General features: G+C 38.8%; 1 protein-coding gene across 7 annotated transcripts in view; it reads right to left on the minus strand.

Moving 5' to 3' along the window:
- The window catches only part of LOC124615425 (cap-specific mRNA (nucleoside-2'-O-)-methyltransferase 2), a 310,465-nt gene that overhangs the window by 126,647 nt on the left and 160,284 nt on the right, over positions 1 to 23,534 (minus strand). For all 7 annotated transcript variants that reach the window (XM_047143304.1, XM_047143300.1, XM_047143301.1 and 4 more), the window contains 2 exons: positions 19,726 to 19,884; positions 1,642 to 1,812 (listed from right to left, as the gene is read on the minus strand). In XM_047143304.1, coding sequence (XP_046999260.1) covers positions 1,642 to 1,812; positions 19,726 to 19,884 — 330 coding nt within the window. The remainder of the gene's footprint in view (positions 1 to 1,641; positions 1,813 to 19,725; positions 19,885 to 23,534) is intronic.

Below are 23,534 nucleotides of genomic sequence, written 5' to 3' on the forward strand. Positions count from 1 at the left end.
TTTAAATATAAAAAGGATCCTTTACAATGTTAAAATACAAGAAAAAAATTCTGGAACACTGTATAGGCTCAGTTTCAATTAACTAATTTTGTTACCACTGTCATTCCTGGAATGTTAGTTTGTGAGATAAGAACCATTGAAATATAACATGCAGCTAAGGGTGGCAGCAGAAATACTGGTGGACTAAGCGAGTCCCATATACTTCAGCAAGCCATTAAAACTGAGATGTGACAGAAGCCTAGAGATTCCCTCTAATGATTGGTTTGCCTTAACATCTGTGCCAATTCTCTGTAATATACAATGTTCCACCATGCTGCACATGGTGGTCATTGAAGCATGCACAATGCTTAAAGTTACAGAAAGCTGACAGGGTTCACTCAGCAGAACATTGGGTTCGTCTAGAAGGTACACAACCAAAACTGGAGTTGCTTGCCAATTCACGAGCCAAATGTGGTTTGTTAGATGTAATAAACATGACAACCATTAAAATCAACTGACGTCAACTAATAGTCCTCAACCCCCCAACCCCTGGCCTATTAAATTGGATTGGATCTTGCAGAATACAAAATTGGTACGAATGCAACTGTAATGTTTGCAAGCATGTTACACAAGTAGTTACTTGTGGGATTCATTAATCTGACTCGCCATCCTCCAATTATTCACAATCTGATTATGCTTATAGCAGATCTCACACTTTTCTCGTTTTTTATTCCCTCATTACTCATTACTTTCTCTGTGCCTATGAGTCTTTTATCACTGTCATGAAAATTTAGTATTTTCACTGATTTTGCAAAATGGAAACGTTACTTAAGTCCAATGGATTTTTCCTCTATACAATTTTGTATTTTATACTTGATTTGCAAAGGTTATCTTGAGGCAATCAAGTAAATGTGTAAGTGTGACGTTACAAGTTCTCCATATGTAACTACTCTTACATTAATCAAACTGAATATCAAAAAAATTGTCATAAAGTCGAAACAGTTGATGTTTCAGAAGTTATTCCTACACAATGTGGAATAATTAATCTACCACTTGAACAGTCTATTTCTTCTTTTTCTTCTACTTCTTCTTCTTCTTGAAAAGAGGATAATTTATGACACATACAAAATTAGGCATTTTTTACTTCCATATAGTAGAAAGACTTTATCTTTCATTGTACTATTGAATTACACTTACCTTTTGAACTCGAACCCTACTACAGAGTGTGAGTGTGAGTGTATGTGTGTGTGTGAGAGAGAGAGAGAGATGGACAAGGAGGGAGGGCAGGGGGGGGGAGAGGGCGCACTACATTCTCCTGATGCAATAAATTGCTTCACTGGCCTGTCTCAATGTTTTGATCATGTAAAGCTTGCACTCTCTCTGTCTTATTCTTTTTTTCTAGCTATCTGTTGTATTCATCTGCATGTTGAGTGCTTCCTCTTACTCATACTACTCCTAAAATTCCACTCAATATTTTCTATTATTGTAATAAAGGATGAAATCAGTGTAATGGTAGTTCTCTTACACTTATCCATTTTTTATAATGGTATGCAAGCACATTTTTAATCACAAAGCTTGAAATGTTAAACTATGACTTCAAATAAATGAAGTAGTAAAATGTAAAGTTGCTACTACAATGAGAAAATTGGAGGAAATACTTACTGTAAGCCATTTTATATCTTCATCCTCAAAAGGCCACTTAATCTCTAGGTTCGTAACCTCATCTTGTAGCACCCTAAGCTGTTCAGAAGGGTCCAACTTTCGCTTTTTACATCGGTCATTAAATGATCCTTCTTCATTTTTTGGTCCAACATTCAGTGCTACTGTTTCCATCTGTGATAAAATGGAAAAGGAATATTACATTACATTTATCCAGAATTTCTTTACTTTCAAATATTAATAAATTGAGATAACATTATTACTTGCAACGTAGTTACCTGCATTCTTTGACCTGGTCCCCAGCATACACTTCTTCCCAAGCAAATAAAATCATTTGAAATGAAATATGTCTCTTACATGTTACACATACAAAGTAATTAGTGTTTGTCTCTTGCGAAAAGCCTCCTCGCTTTTCTACACTGACTGACATGAATTAATACAATTTTGTACATTTGTCAAATATTTTACAACATTATCTTTTGTTACAGTGAACAAAATAAGACTTCATTCACTGCAAGTTGCCCTGTATTATCCTCTGGGTTATAACTAAACATTTCTCGCAAATTAAAAATGTAAACTAAAACAGCTTTTAAGTTTTCAGGAAGAATGATATACACTGAATGAATCTGTCACTCTAGAGCTAAATGGACAGTGTATTCAAGCTTCCTGGCATTGTATAATGTTGTACTCTGCTGGGACTCAAATTTGGACCCTTGTCTTTCACAAGTAATGTAGGTTTGTGTATCACTCTGGCAAGCAGTTTTAATCAATCAGAAGTTTCAGTGGTACAGACAGCCCAACAAAAAGCACTAGAGCTCAATCTCTACCAGGATAATGAGTATGCCTAGGTCACAATGCAGGCATGTAATCTGATAAGGAAGTTATATATGAGACACAGCTGATGCATGCAAAACAGTAGTTCACTTTCATCTGCAGAGAGGATGGGGATTCAGATGCCCACAATGTATCAAATAATGTAGGTGTCTGAGCTTACCGGTTTTGTGAAGAAAAGTGTATAAAAACATATTGAGTGTAACAGAGTTCAATAACAATACCTAGAAAGGAAGGAGTGTTCTGGAGCATACTGAAAGAAAAGAGAATGTCAGCAGATAACGTGCCTACATCCACATCAATATGACATCACTATCATACTATAGTGTAACATATTTATTATTATTATTATTATTATTATTACTATTATTATTATTATTATTATTGGCAAATTTTCCCTAAAAGGAAATCGTTAAGCTTATGACTTTGAAGGCTTGTTCTTCTTGTCCTTCCAGTACTCCTTCATTCTCTTGGAGAGGGCCTCTTTTCTCTCCTCAGACCATTCTTGTTTGGTCCGCTGTTTTAGCGCTTCTGACTTTACTTCCCAATTGTCTATGTGTTTTCGGAAGGTGCTTCTGTCTGTGGTGTTTGTGGTGCCAATTGCTTGTAGGTCTTTTCGGACTCCTTCCATCCAGGGTGTCGAGACTTTAAGTGTCTTGATGTGTTCTAGAATTTTCTTGGTGAATCTTGTTTCAGGGAGTCTATCTAAATGTCTGTAGAATTTAAGGCGCCTTTTTCTCATATCGTTCTCGATGTTCGAATATGCTTCTACTGTTGAGTTCTTCTGTAGTCTGTAGCCATCTGGTGTGGGTCTTCCTCCTAAAATTTTCCTCATGATTTTGCGTTCTTCTTTTTTGATTTCTTCAATTTTGATTTTCCTGTTGAGTGCTAGTGTTTCGCTGGCATACAGTACAGCGGGTTTGATCACTGTGTTATAGTGTCTGATCTTGGTGTTTCTGGAAATGCATTGTTTGTTGTAGACGTTTCGTACCATGCCTAGTGATTTCCGTGTCTTCTGTTGTCTGTCTTTGTAAGCCAGTTTCTCTGTTCCGGTCGGTTCGATGATTTCACCTAGGTATCTGAAGTGTGTGACCCCTTTAATTTTGCCGTACTTGGTTGTGATGTCGCCGCCTTCTCTTGTTAGGACTTGCGTTTTTTCAAAAGAGATTTGTAGGCTGACTTTCTCGGCGCATTCTTTCAGGATTTCGATCTGTGTTTTTGCTGATGTTGGGTCATAGGTCAGTATCGCTAGGTCGTCTGCGAATGCTAGGTAAGGGATTTCCAGTCTTTTCCCTCCTAATGTGACTGGTCTCCAGGTGTTTTGTCTCCTGACTTCAGCTTCCCATTCGCTCATTACTTTGTCCAGGACGATGTTGAACAACAGCGGGGATAGTCCATCTCCTTGTCTTAGGCCAGTGTGGATTTCAAAGGGGTCCAAGATTTTGCCCATGAATTTGACTTTGGATTTTGTATTGGTTAGTGTCTGTTCGATTAGTCTTCGGGTCTTTTGGTCTAGGCCTTTTTCTCTGAGGATTTGGATGAGGGACTTTCTGTCGATCGAGTCGTAAGCCTTTTTGAAGTCGACGAAAGTGCAGATGATTTTTTTGGGGCTTGTCATGTGGGATTTTATGATTGATTTCAGGTTGAAGATTTGTTCGGGGCAGGCTCTGTTGGGTCTGAAACCCGCTTGGTATTCCGAGATGGCGGGTTCCAGTTGTCCTTGCGTTCTGGTGAGAAGGCAGGTTGATAGAATTTTGTAGATGACCGGTAGCAGGGAAATTCCTCTATAATTGTTTGTGTCTGTCCTGTCACCTTTCTTGTGTAGCGGGTGAATGAGTGCGGTCTTCCAGTCGTCAGGTATGATTTCGGTTGTCCAGGTGTTCTGTATGATTTGTATGATTTCGTTTAGCGAGTTTGGTCCTAGGTTCTTCAGCAGTTCTGCCGTTATTCCGTCTTCACCGGCTGCCTTGTTGTTTTTCAGTTTCTTTATGCAGTGGAGGATTTCTTCTTTTGTTGGTGATGGTAAGTCTTCCGGTGCGTTGGCCGGTTCTCGGGGTTCGAAGGTTGAGTTAGGTTCCGGGCAATTTAGTAATTTTGAAAAGTACTTCGCGAGCTCTTCACAGTTTTCTTTGTTGGTAAGTGCCAGTTTTCCGTCTTCTTTTCTGAAGCAGAGGTTCTGTGGTGAGTATCCTTTGACTTGGTTGGCGAACGTCCTGTAGAAATCCCGTGTGTTGAAATTTCTGAAGTCTTCTTCGATGGAGTTTAGCTGATCATTTATGTATTTGCGTTTCTCTTGTCTTATTGTTTTCGATGTTTGTCTTCGAATTTCATAGAAGTTGTCCTGTGTTTCTTGTGTTTTGTTGCTGTTGTAGTTTGTGAAAGCTGTTCTTCGATTTTGTAGGGCGATTTCACAGGTAGTGTTCCACCAAGGGTGCCTGGGTTTTCTAGTCAGCGGGATCAGTTCTTTGGCTGTGTTCACAATTTTTTGTTTAAAGCTGGTCCAATCTTTCGCCTCTTGTTTTTCCCAGTGTTCTGTGATGTTCGATTCTCTGATCTTTCTTGTATCAAATTTTGGTGAGGTCAATTTCTTTTTGTGTTGTCTTCTTGGTGTGAGTTTGATTTTGATTCTTGTTAAGTAGTGGTCCGAATCTATGTTGGCGCCTTTTCTCACTTGGACGTCGTGGATTTCTTTCTGGTATTCATAGGAGATTGCCACGTGATCTATCTGGAATTCGCCTAGTGAGTGGACTGGTGATCGCCACGTCTTTTGTTTCTTGGGCTTTTTCATCAGGGAGGTTGACATGATTTTGAGGTTGTTTTGCTGGCAGAGTTCGATCAGTCTGGTGCCGTTTTTGTTGGTGAATTTGTGTGCAGGGAAATTTCCTACTGTTTTTCTGTAGCGTTTTTCTCTGCCGATTTGTGCGTTGAAATCGCCTAGTAGAATTTTCACGTTGTCTTGGGGTATTTTTGCCAGGGTGGTTTCGAGTTTGTCCCAGAATTTGTCTGTTTCTTCTGGTTTGTCCTTGTTGTCTGCGTTCGTGGGGGCATGTACGTTGATGAGGGTGTAGTTCTTGTTGGCGTGTTTGATTCGCATGGTCATGAGCCTGTTGTTGATCGCGTTGACTTCTTTTACTGAGTCAAGGATGTTTTTGTTTACTACTACTATTATTATTATTATTATTATTATTATTATTTATTTCTTTTCTTTTCTCCCTTGTTCTTTTCTTCACGTATCTTCAAGAACTCCACTTTGAAATAGTATACGTAAAAGGAAATCAAAACATAATAGCTGATGCTCTTTCCCAACTACTGCAAGGTTTAGAGGAATTCAATGGTCTTTTGGAGCAGGAAGGTGAAATAATAGCTATGTTGATGGAGGAAAAAACACTCTGACCATACTATGTCCACAGGTGTAAACATATGGATCAATTACAGCAGGAAGACACACGCTGGAGTAAGGTAAGAACAAAACTTACACTTAACGGCAGTAAAAAATTAAAAAGGCTTTTTACTATTCACAAAGGTGTTGTGTTCCACACAAACTCTCCCGATCTAGAACAATGGCGCATGTGTTTGCCACAGGAATATGTGGATGATTTTATCTTATACACACCCAATACTTGGAGGCCATTATGGCACTGCAAAATGCACTAATAATATAGTTGAATATTGTTATTTCCCCAACCTTAGACAAAGAGTACTACAGGTGGTAAGAAAGTGTATTGTTTGCCAGAAAGCAAAACATTCTAACATCTCCAAACAGATAGAACTACATCCCATTGTAGCTAAGAAACCTCTAGAAAAGGAAACATTAGATATGGCTGAACCATATCCCAGAGGTAAAGGGGGAGTAAAATATTTAGTAGGTCTGTACGATATTTTCACTAAATACAAAAAACTATATGCTATACAGAAAGTTACAGTCAGTTCAATAACAAGACGAGTTAAAGAGGATTATTTTGCAAGAGAAGGGAAACAGTTTGTAGATTCCAAACGAATCAAACACATTTTAGTATCCAAATTTCATCCCGAAGCATTCCCCTTAGAAAGGGTGTTTAAGGAATTCAACAGGTTTGTGAGAACCTATATACCTCGTAAACATACTAAGTAGATTGAATATGTCACTCCTTTCCTACAAGTTGTTAACAACCTTCCCCATACATCAAATGCAGATGTTCAATTGCAAACAGATAGATGAATGGGAAAAGCCTTAACCCAAGAAACCAATAACAGAATTATCACTGGATGATAAAATATGACAAGCAGTGATCAACCTTGAAACCTGGGCTAAATACACGAAAGGAATTTATGACAGAAAGCTGAAACGTACAACACAGATTTACACAGGACAAAAGGTGTTACTTAGAACACATCCCAAATCCCCAAAAAACTGGAAAACTGAACCGTAAGTGGCAATTACTATACACTGGACCACACATAATGTGTGCTCCCTACCTGGGAGCATACTGATTGGCATACGCAAACCTGGGTAAAGACAAGGGCCTTTACCCTCACAAAGACTTGAGAACGTTTACATATTGAAGAAGAGGGTATGCAGCCATTTATACACCTCTAAGTTGTATATATGTATAGTAATATTAAATTTAGGATGCTGGAAACTCACATTCCTGAATTTATGTTGTTAGTTGATAAGGAAAATTTTTGTTCAGGTTTTTTCTTATATGACAAGTGTGTAAATTATAAGGTGAGTGGATGTAACAAGGAAGAATTTTTCTTTTATGTGTCTAGAGGTGACGATACTTTGAACACAATGCTTCACCTTCCACATAGCTCCGTGGTAAATGAATAAACAAACTTGTGAAACACATGGTAGCGCGCATTACAATACACAACTCGCCGCGACGTTAGTAGTAACAGATAAATGCAGCGCATGTGCACTGGGGAGAAAGTTAATCAACAAACCGCAAGCACTTGCGTACCAGACAGATGCAGCTGAAAGTATTGGAGCACCCAAAACAAACAAACCCAATGACCTAAGTCTTGCACTAGCACTTCTAGAGCCTATTGCATGAACTGGGACAAAGAAAATTAATGGAGAGTCTATACTACAACTACCACTATCTACACAACACACACAAAAAAGGTTATGCTAAAGGATTATATACACGGAAAGGGAACCAGTTATGTTACTATTACATTGCATCTATATAGTTACAAATTGAAGTATTGAAAGTACACGCACTAATTACAATTAAGGGACCAAAAAGCCTTTGCTGCAGGTAAATAAGACAGTACAATATGAGTGGCAAACTGAATAAGAGGTCGCATCATGTGTATGATACACTTTACCTTTCAGATTTACAAGGTAAGTAGAGGCGCACACATGATGTGAAATGAGTTTGTAATAGCAGTACTGCACACTGAAATAAATTAATACACAATGGAATATATGAAAGAGCTGTTAGTGAACACTGAGCCACTGTACACTTGTCTATGAAGATTTAGTTTTAAGTTAGTATTAAGTTTTTCTTCCAGGGAACGACGTATTGACACACCCTAAAGGTGAAGAAAGATAAGTACTTGTCACATGTTAGGTACCATATAAACATAAGAAAGGGCCGCACCACAAGTAAATGTAGTTTGAAGTTTATGATATGTATGAATGTGATAGTGTGAAAATATGTGTAGAATAATACTGTTGCAGTACGTCGCATAACACGAGGCTGAACTAAGGTGGAGCACTACCAAATAATCAAGGAATGACATTACAATGACATCCAGACCTTTAGCTGATTACAGGCATTGATAAATATCAATGGGGACAGTTGAAAATGTATGCCCCAACTGGGACTCAAACCCAGGATCTCCTGTTTACATGCCAGATGCACTATCCGTCTGAGCCGCCGAGGACACAGAGCTTAGTGTGACCGCAGGGACTAACCTCTGGCACGCTCCCCGTAAGACCCACATTACCAACTTACTGTCCTGTACACACACTACATTTGTAGTGCTCCTGCCCACTATACTCATTACTCACGGCAGTCAATCTACTGAGTCCTGTAAGAGTTCGGGCATGAGTGCATCCACAATGAAGAAGATCATTGGCCAGTAGGCACACATTTTCAACCGTCCCCGTTGATATTTATCAAAGCGTGTAAGCAGCTACAGGTATGGATTTCATAGTAATTTCGTTCTTCGAGAGCTGTAAGATCACCAATGGTATCTGTTCTTTCAGACGTGTCCAAAAGAACAGATACAATCTTCATATAAATAATCAAGGGGTCAAAACCTAATGCTGAACTTTTTTTGCATGTTTGTTACTTATATAAACACTATTTTATGCTCATTGTACATGACATATAGTATTGATGATACAACTCTGTATACTCGACGTATGGTTATCCTTTACACGATGAACATAACAAATAACTACTGAGGAGCACTTTAAACGCTGAATAAGTATTCAATATGATTGGTATCATCAGGTTTGTGTTGTGTTTATAAATAACAAACTATTTTGTTCTTGTGAACACAGTTAAGACCAGCAATGAGACATAACTCAGCACATAAATGCCTTTCTGTGAAATTTCCTCAACTCTGTAGTGTGTAGATCCTTCCTGGAGAATGCTAGAGAGGCGAGGCCACACGTAGTTATTTAAGCAGCATGTAGAATCTGTTGTAACGACTATTGCTTACTTCTTTAATTCTGTGAACTTGATAAATATGCTCCAACAAGAAGTCACAGTAAAATGAAATGAAATGTATGTCAGTTTATGCCATAAAGGAAAAACGAATCTATTGTTGTATGAATGTAATGTAATGAACATAGAATCAAAAGAGAGTAAAAAGTGTACTCATATAATTGGAATTGAACAATGTAGTGAAATTCTAATTTAACAAAATTTACTAAACAAAGTGACAATCAGACTGTAGGCAACGATAATGACATGTCAGTAAATGAATAGGATAAGTTTATTTTTGTAGTTGTACTTTTTTTTGTTATGTGTATGTGGAAAGGACACTATAAAAACTTTGTGTAATGCAACAGTATGAGAGACGCTCAAAAACATATGAAACCTGCCTGCAAAGTGTTAAATGTGCGTGTGAGATATGTGGGTGTGCACTAGACGAACTAAAAAAATGACAATACTTTGTGTAACATGAATTTCCTGTGGTCAACAATGTCGTAAAAACATGAATTTTCTGTGCTCAACAGTATAGTAAAAACATGAATTTTCGGTGCTCGACAACGTCATAGAAGCAGCAAGAAACTTACCTTGTCGGTGGATGTCAGATGTACAACTGGTATCCCCAATGAATAAGTATGTGCAACGAGGTGAAATACTTTCGTCGGGCCACTGATATGGGAACCAGTCATCACCACATCGAAGATTTCACAAAACATCATGCCGCTGAACATGAGTTTCACGAATTTGTGCAGTGAAGACTATGTGGACACACAACACGAGCACTCTGACTTTGTATTAAACATGTGAAACTGAGCAAGAATGGTAATGGATGTCAAGCTGTACGCGCATGCTTCACAAGCTAAACACTGGGCAGGTACTGACTGACACCGAGCGGGAACGGTAATGGACATCGAGCTGTGCGCGCATGCTTCGCAAGCTAAACACAGGGCAAATATTGAATGACAATAATGGTACTATGCGCTTACAGCAAGCACTTTGTTGGGAAGGAGAACTTATGTATGTATGTGTTAAGGGAGCTGACATGCCTATATGTACTGGTAACCATAGAGGATAACTCCAATGGTGGAAAAATAAAGGCTATGCCCATATGGCCAGGATTATCAACCCAGAAGAAGAGAAATAAACTCAGACATTGTGCACCTCTATACGACATCAGTGTACAATGGGGGACAATTATAATGTAACATATTATTATTATTATTATTATTATTATTATTATTATTATTATTATTATTTCTTTTCTTTTCTCCCTCATTCTTTTCTATCTATATATAGATAACACTGACATACAAAACAAAAGAGGTAAAGAGATGCTCTTCAATATTTTAATTGCTTTAGATTCATCTGTCTGTGTCCATACGTGATAGCGGGTGGATGTATTATGTGCTCAGCCGAGTTAATATTGTTAAAAAGTCTGGTCATCTCAGTAAGTGATAGCGGGCGGACGTATGCGAGTTCTGCCAAGTTGATATTGTTAAAAAATATGTATTCCAATTGTACATTAAAAAGTGTTATCAAGATAGCACAGTTTATTCATATTTTCACGGCGATGATACCCGTCTGTTCATCTCTCCGCGACGCGCCGAGAATCCTGCATCAAGAGGATCGAAGCTAACAAGAAGAATTCGCGTGAGCACAGGAGGGGCAATTCGGAACCAGTATTGTTGTACCAATCTCCATGCACAATAGTGGTAACAAGAAAAGGATGTACCTTATAACCAAATGCAGATCATTCATCCTATGTTCTACCTCCATTTTTATTTTCTCCATCACATAGTGTACTTCACAAATTGTCAGTTCATTTTTCTCTGAGTTGAGTACACCCTTCGAAAAAATGTCAGTTAAGTGCAAGGAAAACTGTAGATATAATTCCACTAAAATAAGTTGTTTTCCTGAACCAGACACATCTATCAAGTTGTTTTAATGAAGCTGGGGAAATCACCTACACTAGAAAAGTATTATATAACTGCAGGAAGATTTTTCAACAATCTTTTATGGCAGGCTTTAGGATTAACCACCTTTTAGGTACATGTCTCAACAAAGACTCACATTCTACACCAACAAATTGAGAGAAATCTTTCAATTAAGATACCCTTTTAGCTTAATATGAGAAATAGTTGGAAAGTCTTAATAACTAACATTTCAATATCTATTGACATAGCATTCATACCAGATTTACAGCAATTACAGACTACATGTGCACAGCAATTTGATTTCACTATACCACGATTTTCCTTTTTTAAGTGAACGTAAACAGTTTTTCTCCCCATAGTATACATTTGTACTGTCTGCAGTAAAACTTGAAACCTGGGACAAATTCAACTCTGTGCTTTTAAATCCTTTTCAAGATCTGCTCAGACATTGCAGATGCAGATTCACCAGAGTCCAGAGTCCCCATAGAAATCTAGAATTCTGTGGGACACGCCTGGCCTGCCAGCACAGCAAATTAACTTACACAAATAGGATAACACTTTTGATTACCTTTGTTGGAAGTGTCAAACCACAGACCAAAAAACTTCTTATCCATCAACTTCTGAGTTAAATTATTGACACTATTTAGTCCCAAAACACCAGTAATTAATGCCTCACATTTTGTTTTACCACACATGATTTTATCTGCAATTGTCGAATCAGGGAATAACTGAGAAGATATTTTTACATTGCAGTAGAAGATATTTTTACATCGCAGTCAGTGCTGGCACAACTCAGATGATGTTTAACTGTGTGAAACATGAATGTAAGCTCAGATGTTATTATCTGAAAATGAATAAAGAAGCACTAATAATAGCATCTTTTTTAAACAGGTCTATTATTACCTTGAAAATTAGAAATGTTAAAATTAGCAAGCACCTACTACATTCCTTGTCTGCTTCAACAGAGTCCACTTTGTAGAGACTTTTCATCAGTGTGATTTGTACCAATGTTAAGCATCTGCGTTTGTAGTTGACACTGTTAAAATGATGCCTAACATTAGTTACACCGTCTGTGAAATTGAAAATCGTTCTCCAGCTTTTCCAACACATAACGTACACCTTGTTTTTTATACATTTCCTGGAATTGGCTGCAATTCTGGAAATTCTTTCTCCCAAACTGAACGATACACTTGCAGTCTTCTGTTCTGGTGTGTACTGGTTTGAATATCTAATTTTATTTTCATGGGATTTGTTACAGTCCCAACAATTTTGAACACACTACTTCCACAAAGAAAAAAGTTCTAAAACGTAAAACATAGGATGGCTTGTGATACAGTGTTGAGCCTGCTCCTGAAATGAACAAAACAATGTGCCTTGTTGAATGGAGTGGAAGTACAGCTTGTTCACAAAAAGAAGAAAATTCTGAGGGGGTGCGGTGTTGGAAGAACAAGCCGCACTTCCGTCATGCAGTGCTAGGACTACACTTGCACTTACATACTGGTATCAATTTATGCCCAAGAAGGGCCCCAATCAGAATTCATAGTTTCATACTGAATGATGGTGCTTTCTTGCTCCTAATGCCATATCGTAGACAATTCGAAACTGAAAAGAGCCAGTAATAAAACTTACATTTTTGCAATAAAAAGAACACACCACAACAATCACTTCGCAATGGCTGCAACGCAACATTGTGTGTTGGATCGCTGAGGTTTGCAGCGGTCAACACAAAACACGAGCAGGCTGAAGTCGATCGACTTTTGCTGAGCCAGAACTACGCAGGCCTCGTTCATCTCTTTGTGAACAGACTTCACACAATGCAGTTCTGCTTCTGACGTCATATCCGTCTCACCCTCATTCTCAACTGCCATCACATGCATGTCTTAGCATGAGAAATGTAATCTGCATCATACAATTTGGTGCTGGAAGGTTAAAAAATATAAGTCATGTTAAAATTGGAACATTTGGCATATGGTTAAAGGTTTGCACCATACCCGGAACAAAACAGGAAAATTCCTTGTTGTTCTGGCTAAAATTGTACGTCTGACAACTCTACCTCCATGCCACCAGGAGGTCAGTTCATCGGTCCACCCAATGATAACAACAAGATTGCTCACTAAAGTATTGTCTCCTTTGGACACCTAGAAATAGCAGTTCAGACATGAACTGTTCCCACTGCCCAGGAAATCAACAAATGGAGGATATCAGAAGGGTTTTCTAGCAACTGAGAAATTTGGTCACAATTCAGCAATCATTTTACCACAATTTCTGAGTATGTCTATTAGTTTTATTACACTTCCAAGTTGAAGAGACTCTCTTCACAAAGATCAGGAACACATCTTTCACACTGAAAGTAGTTCATTTACCTTGCATTCTCCCAAAAGTACACGATTTTAAACTGTGTATCATTAATTAAAATATCCTTCTTCTTATTGTTAGCTTCCACAGTTCAAGTGTACAAACAATTCTCCAAGGGCAACTTTCCCCAATAAAATTAATTACAGTACCAATTTTGTGAGTTAATATATCCCTCACCCTCAGTAAACTACAAAATAATGAGGAAACAGATATTATAATTTGGGTATGCTACTAGTTCTATTATTCAATATAATCGCAAAGGAGGCATAGGTTACTCAACACTGAGATAAAAGAAGATTGTACTGACACTGCACCATACGGAAAATATTAAACTCAAAAAAATTATGCTAACAATTTGCAGAATTTTGTATTGCCTGTTACAACATTTTTTATCAATTTCCTAAAAGAATCATTCATCACCCATTATGATTCCTTCTGATTTTTTAAATGAAAAGCAAAATGCATTTACTCATCCCATTCTGTACACAAATACTACAAAGAATGTCAGCTCATGTGAGGTTTTTCAAATGTAAAGTTATTAGTGGTCTTCATATTTGGCATAATTTTATGTTGTTGTAGTCATTCTGAATGACTGAAATACATTAACGAGTGAGACGCCATAATCTTCTCACTATCACAAGTCAAAATGTACTGAGCTACTATGACTTCACTACCAGAACTATGTCACTTTGACCATTTTTTGCCAAGTATACTTCTGGTTAGTTACTGTATGCAGTCTCCATAGCTGTATTTTTCTAAGTGTGTTATCCTCTAGGTTACGTTGAAAGGGATGAGTGTAGGTTAGGAAAGCATAAGCTCAAGGTCTTTCAACTATCTTTTATGGTGTTGTGCCACCACCACAGTGGAAGTGTGTCATTACTAGTGGTCACGTATTGGGGTTATTGGGCAGGTGATAAGGGCATAAAAGAGAAGTTGGACATTATTTAGTTATGACAGGTTTTTCTTCATTGTATGCACATTGCAACCAGATTTGAAAGATGGGTAGAACTTCAAAATCTGAGCTACAATGTTCACCTTTTTTATGCACCTATCAGCAGTCCATTGTCTCACTAAGTGGCTTGTTCCATCCAACGCACTACACATATTCCACATAGGATTTTTCACTGCTGTTTCAATTTTTTTTTTTTTTTAATTGGCCTTTTTAATTAGTCCCTGTGAAATTGTGTTTCCTTCACATGTTTCTTCACTTTTGGCACATGAAGAAACCTCTAGTTCTGAAAACTTGTGAATTGTTGCTCATCTATGGTTGCTGTCACTTTGTAAGAATAAAATTTTTCGAAATCTGTGATGCAATGTCATATTAATGTTGAAGGCGTTTCCGATATACACATAACAAACTGTTTCTTCTCCTATTTGCTCCCATCTCTACAGTGAAGATTACTTGAATACAACGGAGATAAAACAGAAAGAATAATTAGAATGAATTTAATGTTTACAACAGTTTATTGACTTTTTTTCTTCCTTTCAGTTGTATCTTGCTACAAAGACAGATCTCATCCATATTTTTATCTAATTTCCTATAACACCTCAAAGTTACTCGCACACCACCTGTGCAACCACGTTGACAAAAATTCAAAGAATCATTAGAAAGGTTAGAATTCTACAAATATAGATCTTACTCATGCTCCATTAACCTTCCTGACTTAAAGAATTTTGTGAGACATGTAAACAGTGCTTAATTGTGCCAGATTATCCTGACAGCAAGCTAAACCTATGCCTCAATGCTTCTCAGTCTCAGAGCCTGGGATCAACACAAATAGAATTTGCCCTTTTATTTTCTACCAATATGCAATTTTCTTATATATTATTTATTTATCTCACTATATACAATTTCCAAACAATGGAAAATCCAGGGTGGCATAACAACAATATCATGAAAAGGATAGTTGCTACACACCATAAAAGAGGAGATGCTGAGTTGCACATAGGCACAACAAAACGACTGTCAAACAAAGCTTTCAGCCAAACAGGTCTTCATCAGAACATACACACAAAAGAACTCAGACACACGATAACAGCCTCTGGCAGCCAAGGCCAACCCACGAATGGCAGCGCATGATGGAACAAGCAAATAGTTGGTGGAGGTAAGGAGAAGGCTGGAGTAGGAAGGGGGAGGGATAGCAGAGTAGGTGTGGGAGACGGTAAAGTGCTGCTTATGGGAGCAAACAGGGGCAAGGTGGGAAGACGATAGGGCAGCTAGATGCAGTCAGGGGATTAGATGGAGAGTGGGGTTGGGAGGGGGAGGGGCAACAGAAAAGGGTAGAAGCAAACAGACTGTGGGTGCGTGGGTAGAATAGAGAGCTGTGTAGTGCTGGATTGAGAAAAGGGAAGGAGACAGGAGGGTAGCAACAATGACTAATGAAGGTTGATGGCACGAGGGTTACGGGAACAACCGATATATCCAGAATGAGATTTTCACTCTGCAGCGGAGTGTGCACTGATATGAAACTTCCTGGCAGATTAAAACTGTGTGCCGGTCTGAGACTCAAACTCGGGACCTTTGCCTTTTGCAGGCAAGTGCTGTACCAACTGAGCTACCCAAGCATGACTCACGCCCTGTCCTCACAGCTTTACTTCTGCCAGTACCTCGTCTCCTACCTTCCAAACTGGAAACATCCCCAAGGCTGTGGCTAAGCCATGTCTCCGCAATATCCTTTCTTTCAGGAGTGCTAGTTCTGCATGGTTTGCAGGAGAGCTCCTGAAAGTTTGGAAGGCAGGAGACAAGGTACTGGCAGAAGTAAAGCTGTGAGGTCGGGGTGTGAGTCGTGCTTGGGTAGCTCAGTTGGTAGACCACTTGTCTGCGAAAGGCAAAGGTCCCAAGTTCGAGTCTCGGCCCGGCACACAGTTTTAATCTGCCAGGAAGTTTCAACCGATATATTGCAGGGAGAGTTCCCATCTGCTCAGTTCAGAGAACTTGGATGTTGGTGGGAAGGATCCATATGGCACAGGCTATCAAACAGTCACTCCAAAACGTCATGTTGGGCAGTGAGGTTAGCAATTGGGTAGTCCAGCTGTTTCCCAGACACAGTTTGTCTGTGGCCCTTCATGCAAATAGAAAATTTGTTGGTTGTCATGACCACGTAGAATGTGGAACAGTGGTCACAGCTTAGCTTGTAGTTCACATGACTGGTTTCAGAGGTAGCCCTACTTCTGATGGGATAGGTGATGCTTGTGACTGGACTGGAGCAGATTTTGGTGAGAGGGTATATGGGATAGGTTTTGAATCTAGGTCTATGACAGGCATGTGAGTCATGAGGCAAGGAGTTGGGAGCATGGGTTGTGTAGGGAAGTACAAGAATATTGTGTAGGTTCAGTGGGTGGTAAAATATCACTGTGAGAGGGGGAGGGGAGAGGATAGTGGGTAGGACATTCCTCATCTCAGAACATGACAAAAGGTAGTCAAAACCCTGGTGGAGAATGAGATTCAATTGCTCCTGTCCTGGGTGGTACTCAGTCACAAGGCGAATGCTCCTTTGTGGCCAGGTAGTGACACTTTGGGAGGTGGTGGGTGACTAGAGAGATAAGGCACGAGAGATCAGTGTTGTACAAGGTTGGGAGGATAATTATAATCTGTGAAGGCCTCAGTGAGACCCTTGATGTATTTTGAGAGGGACTGCTCATCACTACTGATGCAACGGCCACAGGTGGATAGGCTGTATGGAAGGGACTTTTTGGTACGGAATGGGTGGCAGCTGCCAAAGTGCAGGTATTCGACAGCTGCCACCCAATCCACATCAAGAAGTCCCTTCCATATAACACAGCCAAACTGTGGCTCTCACATCTATAATGACAAATAGTCCCTATTGAAATACACCAAGGGTCTCACTAAGGCCTTCATAGACCATAATTATCCTCCCAACCTTGTACAAAAACAGATCTCACTTGCCTATCTCTCTTGTCACCTTCCAAAGTCCCAACATCTGGTCACAGACTAGCATTCCCCTCATGACTCAGTACTACCCAGGACTGGAGCAACTGAATCCCATTCTCCACCAGGGTTTCAACTACCTCTCATCATGACTTGAGATGAGGAGTGTCCTACCCACTATCCTTCCCACTCCTCCCACAGTAGTATTCTGCCGCCCACCGAATCTACACACTATCCTTGTATGCCTCTACACAAGACCTACTCCAACCCCTTGCCTCAGGGCTCTCATATCCCTGCAGTAGACCTAGATGCAAGGCCTGCCCCATACATCCTCCCACTGCCTCCAGTCCAGTCATAGGCATCAACTCTCCCATCAAAGGCAGAGCTAGCTGTGAAACCAGTCATGAGATCTACAAGCTAAGTCGCAACCACCGTCCCACATTCTATGTGGGCATGCAACCAATAAGCCATCTGTCCACACGAATGATCAGGGAATAACTTGTGGCCGAGAAATAGCTGGACTATCCAGTTGCTGAGCATGCTGCCCAACATGATGTTCCTCATTTCAATGTGTGCTTCACAGACTGTGCCATCTGGATCCATCCCACCAATGTCAGCTTTTCTGAATTGTGCCGAAGGGAACCCTCCCTACAATATATTCTATGTTCCTGTAACCATCCTGGCCTCAGTCTTTGTCACTCATTGTCCTTACACACCCGTCCCCTTCCCTGTTCCCATTCCTGCACTACACATATCTCTATTCCACCAACACACTCATAGTCTTTTTACTTCTCTCCTTTTCCACAGCTGCCCCCCTCCCCTCGCCCTCTGTCTAATCTCCCATCTGCACCTAGCTGCCATAGCCCCTCCCCACCTTGTCCTAGTATGCTCCCACGAGCAGCACTTTACTGTCCCCCACCCCTACCCTGCTATCCTTCCCCCCTCCCCACTCCAGCCTCTTCCTTACTCCCACCCACTTAGTTGCTTCTCCCATCATGCACTGCTGCTCACAGTCTGGCCTTGGCAGCCAGAGACTGCGTGTGTGTGTGTGTGTGTGTGTGTGTGTGTGTGTGTGTTCTGATGAACACCTGTTTGGCCGTAAGCTTTGTTTGACAGTCTTATTTTGTGCCTACCTGCAACTCAGCATCTCCACCATAAGGTGAGTAGCAACTATCCTTTTCCTAATATTGTTATTTGATTTGGTTTGCTGCAGAGTGATTACATCAAGATTTACAACAACAACTTTTTTAAAGAGAAATACAAAAAGTTTTACATTACTTTTATGTACATTACTATGATACACCTATAAAATGCTCACTTTTTCTATAAACTCTCTTGTTCAAACTGTGAAACAATAACCCACAAATTCTTCAATAGAGTAGTAGCACTTTCCCCACTAGAAGAGCGAACAGCAATCTTGTCAATGACTAAAGCTCCTCATTTTATGTAAATTTTTAACATCCATTACTCCGGTATTTGAACATTTAGAGTTTTATTTTAAACAGTTTATTGTATGTTTGAAATTTATTCTGCGGCAAGTCCTGTAGTTCTGCTGGAAAAAAATTCATGTGTATGTTGCTTTTTATAGAAGAAAATCAAAACCTCACATATGTACAGCAAAGGAATGGATAGGATTTTTAAATTTTTTAAGAGTGGATGACAAGACCACCTTTGTTTGGTGATACGCATATTCCAAACTATTTTCTTTCGAAATACTAGGAGCCTTGTGACATTTGTTGGTTTCGTACTTGCATAACCTATGTTTAATACATATTCATGCCTGTCTGAATCAATTTTTCAGTTTTCTACTTAATTGTCCCTCAGATTATCATCTGTAATCCACACCAATTTCAATTCTAATCGCTCCTGTAACCCCAAACAACGGTCAACAGGTGAGTCATTGCTATTCTATACAACAAAACTATCAATGGAGGGGGAAAATGATAAACAAAAATTTAAAAAGTAATAATCAATTTGCCATTTTGTGTTCTCTGATCATAAACTGACTGAAAACTGGTACATCAATAATGTGGCGACACAAACCAGTCTTCCATACAGGTTCTGTTGCATCACACACTAACTTTAAGCTTCTTCATATTTATGCATGCCTCATGAACTGCATTGCGGTTGCAATGTCATAACCTCCCACCTAATGCAAGAGTCCTAGGTCAAGTTAACAGTCCTGCACAGAGTTTTAATTTGTCAGAGCTTAATACTAGTGCACAATCTGCTGCAGACTGGGAAATTCATTCTGGACATGATCCTTAGATTGAAAATTATGGTTGCGCTTCAAGTTCCAGTCCAGGAAATTGTGTTAATCCAATATCAAATTTCATATCAGTGTACTTTCTGCAGCAGAGTGAAAGACTGGTTGTGAAAATGAATTTTTGAAACCATTAACAGTAGTAAATAAAAGATATGATCTTACCAACTTATGCTTTCCAACAATATAGTCATCATCCTTTAATTTGGTCAACTTGCAGTGCTCAATGTAGTGCTCTGTTACCATGTCTCGTAGTTTCCAATTGAACTCAAAGGGCTGATCAATGCCTTCAAACACGGCTATGTTCCTTTCAATAACTGCTACCTAAAACATTTATCATTTGTAAACAATAAAAGAAATTATGTGACTGAATCACTGAAACAAGAAACCATCACATCAGCACAAAATAGAGGTGGGTTAGGAATAATCTTACATATGCACTCTGTGCTAAATACATAACCTTAACCCATTGACTTATCAATACTTTTCCCCATAGTCAACCCTATAATTATTACTTAAATTTATGAAAATCAGAATATGTTTTCTTTTACACTTTCTCAAAATTATAATTTTTTTTTGATAGGAATTCTTTATAAATCTACCCTTACTATTTGTTGAAGTGATGAGGAGTGAAGATAACACTGTTTAAGAAGGTTTTGTTGGTGTGGTATACCTGAAAAAATATAGGCATATGCAATGCTACTAAACGTTTTTCAGTTTTCTTCCTTCTTGTTTAACACACTATACAATTTCCGGAGGGCATTTTCTTGATGGGACTGAGGGGATATATTTAACACAACATGAAAATGATTGCTTGTACCTCGCAAAAGCAGTCGAGTGTGTGGTATGCCACTAAATCGAACAATTGCTCAGCTTCCCAACTGTATGTAAAATGTCATGCTATTTACTAACAGAGAAGAAGAAACACTAAGAATAAGCTATAGCTCCTCAGTCTGTCTCACAGCCGCCAATGTAATAATGGACTTGAAACTTGTAACTGACTGTGAGCCAGCTGTATAAGCCAACATATTAATTACTGCAAATGTTACTTTTCTTAATACATTCCAAGAATCTATGTATCTCCTACACTGATTACCACATACAATGATAACATATGAAACCAACATCACTGAACGGAAGAGAGCATACAACTTCTGTATGTTTCTGACTCTACCACTGACAAACCCATTGGGGAGCAATATTTTTTAATCATTAACACTAAAATCTTCATGCTCTTATAAAAATCAAACAATGGAAAATCGAGGATTGAATGTAACAATATTATGAAAAGGAAAGTTGCTATTCACTATATAGTGGAGATGTTGAGTCACAGATAGGCCCAACAGAAAGACTTTCACAAATAAAGCTTTCAGCCATTAAGGCCTTTATCAACAATGGATGACAACCCCCCCCCCCCACCCCCCCACCCCCCCCACAACAAACACACACAAACGCAACCCACACACATCTGCAGTCTCAGGCAACTGAAACCACACTCAGTGTAATTTCAGTTGCCTGAGACTGCAGTTTCCATTTCATAATATTGCTCTTACAAAATAAAAAGCATCTTAATTGGAGTCACACAGATACTACAATACAAAAGAAATACAAAAAGATACCACAGAAAATAACAAATAGCATTATGCAACATCCTGTAGCTTTTACCAGCATATCCCAACATTCATCTTCATTCTGACAGTGAAATGTGAAATTAAAAATAAATATAACATTATGCAGTAGAGAGTTTCTTTTAATAAAAAAAAATGATGGCCTGAAACTTGGTCTTAAGTATATGCTTAATAAGCATGAGAAGCAAGCAAATTCCGGAAGTAAAATAATGATGGAAAGGAAGAATGAAACTATAAACAGGGAATGAGTAGTGCCACGTAAGATAAAAAACCTGAAGTGAAAGCTGATAGGGAAAAACTAATGATAATGGGTAGGTAATAGTAACAATCAAACATAAATTTGTAAATAAATATGAGGAATGACAACAACCTATCTATCACTGATGAGTGTTTAGAACCTAGAAACATGTAACAGCCAGAGATTTAACTAACTTTAGGGCTTCAACTCTCTTTCCAGTGTCAGAACACACATTTTTAAACTCAACCACACAGACATCTTCATACACACCGACAACCACAGTGATACTGTCTGTTTATGAATGGTTTGTCACACTGACACAAACGGGGGGATGAGGGGGTGTGGGGGAGGGACACAAATTGATAACTGGAAATAGATAAGATGTACAGTGTGGCTAGAAAATGAGCAGTAGCTAAAATGTTAGATACAAGTGTATTCTCCACACAGCTACAGGTGAATATATAACATAGTGATACCCAATATTGACACATTTGTTGCAGTAACAGTAGCGCCATCAGCTGGCAGCTCTTGTACCTTCCATCTTGTTCATAGTATTTAATTGTAAAACATCCTAAGAGATATTCCATCATCTTTCAGGAATGCATCCAGGACAAAATTATTATTTCAAACTGACAGGAAAACTAAATAAACACACAATAAGAAACATAAATACTGTGTAATGCCTAGTCATTCAAATTGTTGGTTACTAAATCAGGCACTAAACTGAGTGATAAGTCTAAACTTTGCTAAACACGGTGGTTCAGTCAAATTGTCAGGTAGGCATTCACACTGAAAAAATTGATTGAATACTCAAAGTGAGTTGGTCACAAAACACCACATAGTACAATCTTCTTCTATATTTGAAATTGAAAGGATGTGTATAGCATGATGGACAGGGGTTACTGGTGAAAAATTAAATTTTTTCAAGAAGCTGATGAGTAATATTGGAGTAATCACAAAGAACAGTGCAGATTACATGAGCATGGTTTTGCTCAAGAAAAAATAGGAGGGATGCCAACTTAAGGCTGCATCATCGTGTAAGGCAAAACATCAATTTCTACGGTGACCTAGCTCAGAGCTGTAAAAGCCTTACCAATTGAGTAAATGCACTTCAAAATTTTCTGTAAGAACATATGCATAGAACAAACATTCCCAGTTTTCAATATAATCAGCTGCAATAAAATTCTCAAAATTTCAACGTTCACCACCATCATCCTCTGGAGGTATGACTGTCCAGATAGGCAACATGTTTACTGTATATACCATACATGTTGCTGGGCTCAATTACCATACAAGCAGGAAGTACAAAGTACAATTAAGATAAGCTGAAGTATAATATGTTCAGTAAATTAGATAAAGAGGCAGTAGCGTTGTATCTCAGTACAGAAATCAGAACTTTTAGCTCTGGAGAAGAGCATGTGCACGAACTGTGGCTCAGGGTTAAAGGAACAGTTGACCATGCACTTGATAGATACGTACTAAGTAGAACAGTTCATGATGCGTGATGGGAATGACCCTTCACAGTATACAACTTGTGTAAAGAATTTTCTAAGGAAACAGAGATTGCTGCATAGTAGCTGTAAAAAAATGCAGGGCTATAAACAGTGATGCTGAATGAAACACATTTGGCTGTCAACCAGGCAATGCATGAGCTTTCGATGACTACCACAGCAAAGTATTACTAAAAGATCTCTCACAAAACTCAAACAAATTCTAGCTGTTTATACAGGCTGTAAGTAGTACCGAAGTTAGAGTCCATAACCTCACAGGAACAGAAACTGAGGTTAGCAAAGCAAAAACTGGAATGATGAGCTTCATTTTCAAATGTTTCTTTACAAATTATTGTCAAACCATTGCAAAGATGAGTGAAATAGATGTTAGTGTAAGTGGTGTTGAGAAATAGCATAAATCACTAAAACTGAATAAAGTCCAGGTTCTAATGATATCACCATCAGAATTCATACCAACTTTGTGGCTGAATTACCGCATCTTAACAATAATATAAAATAGATCTCTTGAACACAAAACTGTGCACAGTGGTTAGAAGAGAGCACAGATCACATCTGTCTACAAAAAGGGTAACAGAAGTGATCCACAAAACTACTATC

Source organism: Schistocerca americana, chromosome 5 (genome assembly GCF_021461395.2).
Source record: "Schistocerca americana isolate TAMUIC-IGC-003095 chromosome 5, iqSchAmer2.1, whole genome shotgun sequence".
NCBI classification, from domain to species: Eukaryota; Metazoa; Arthropoda; class Insecta; order Orthoptera; family Acrididae; genus Schistocerca; species Schistocerca americana.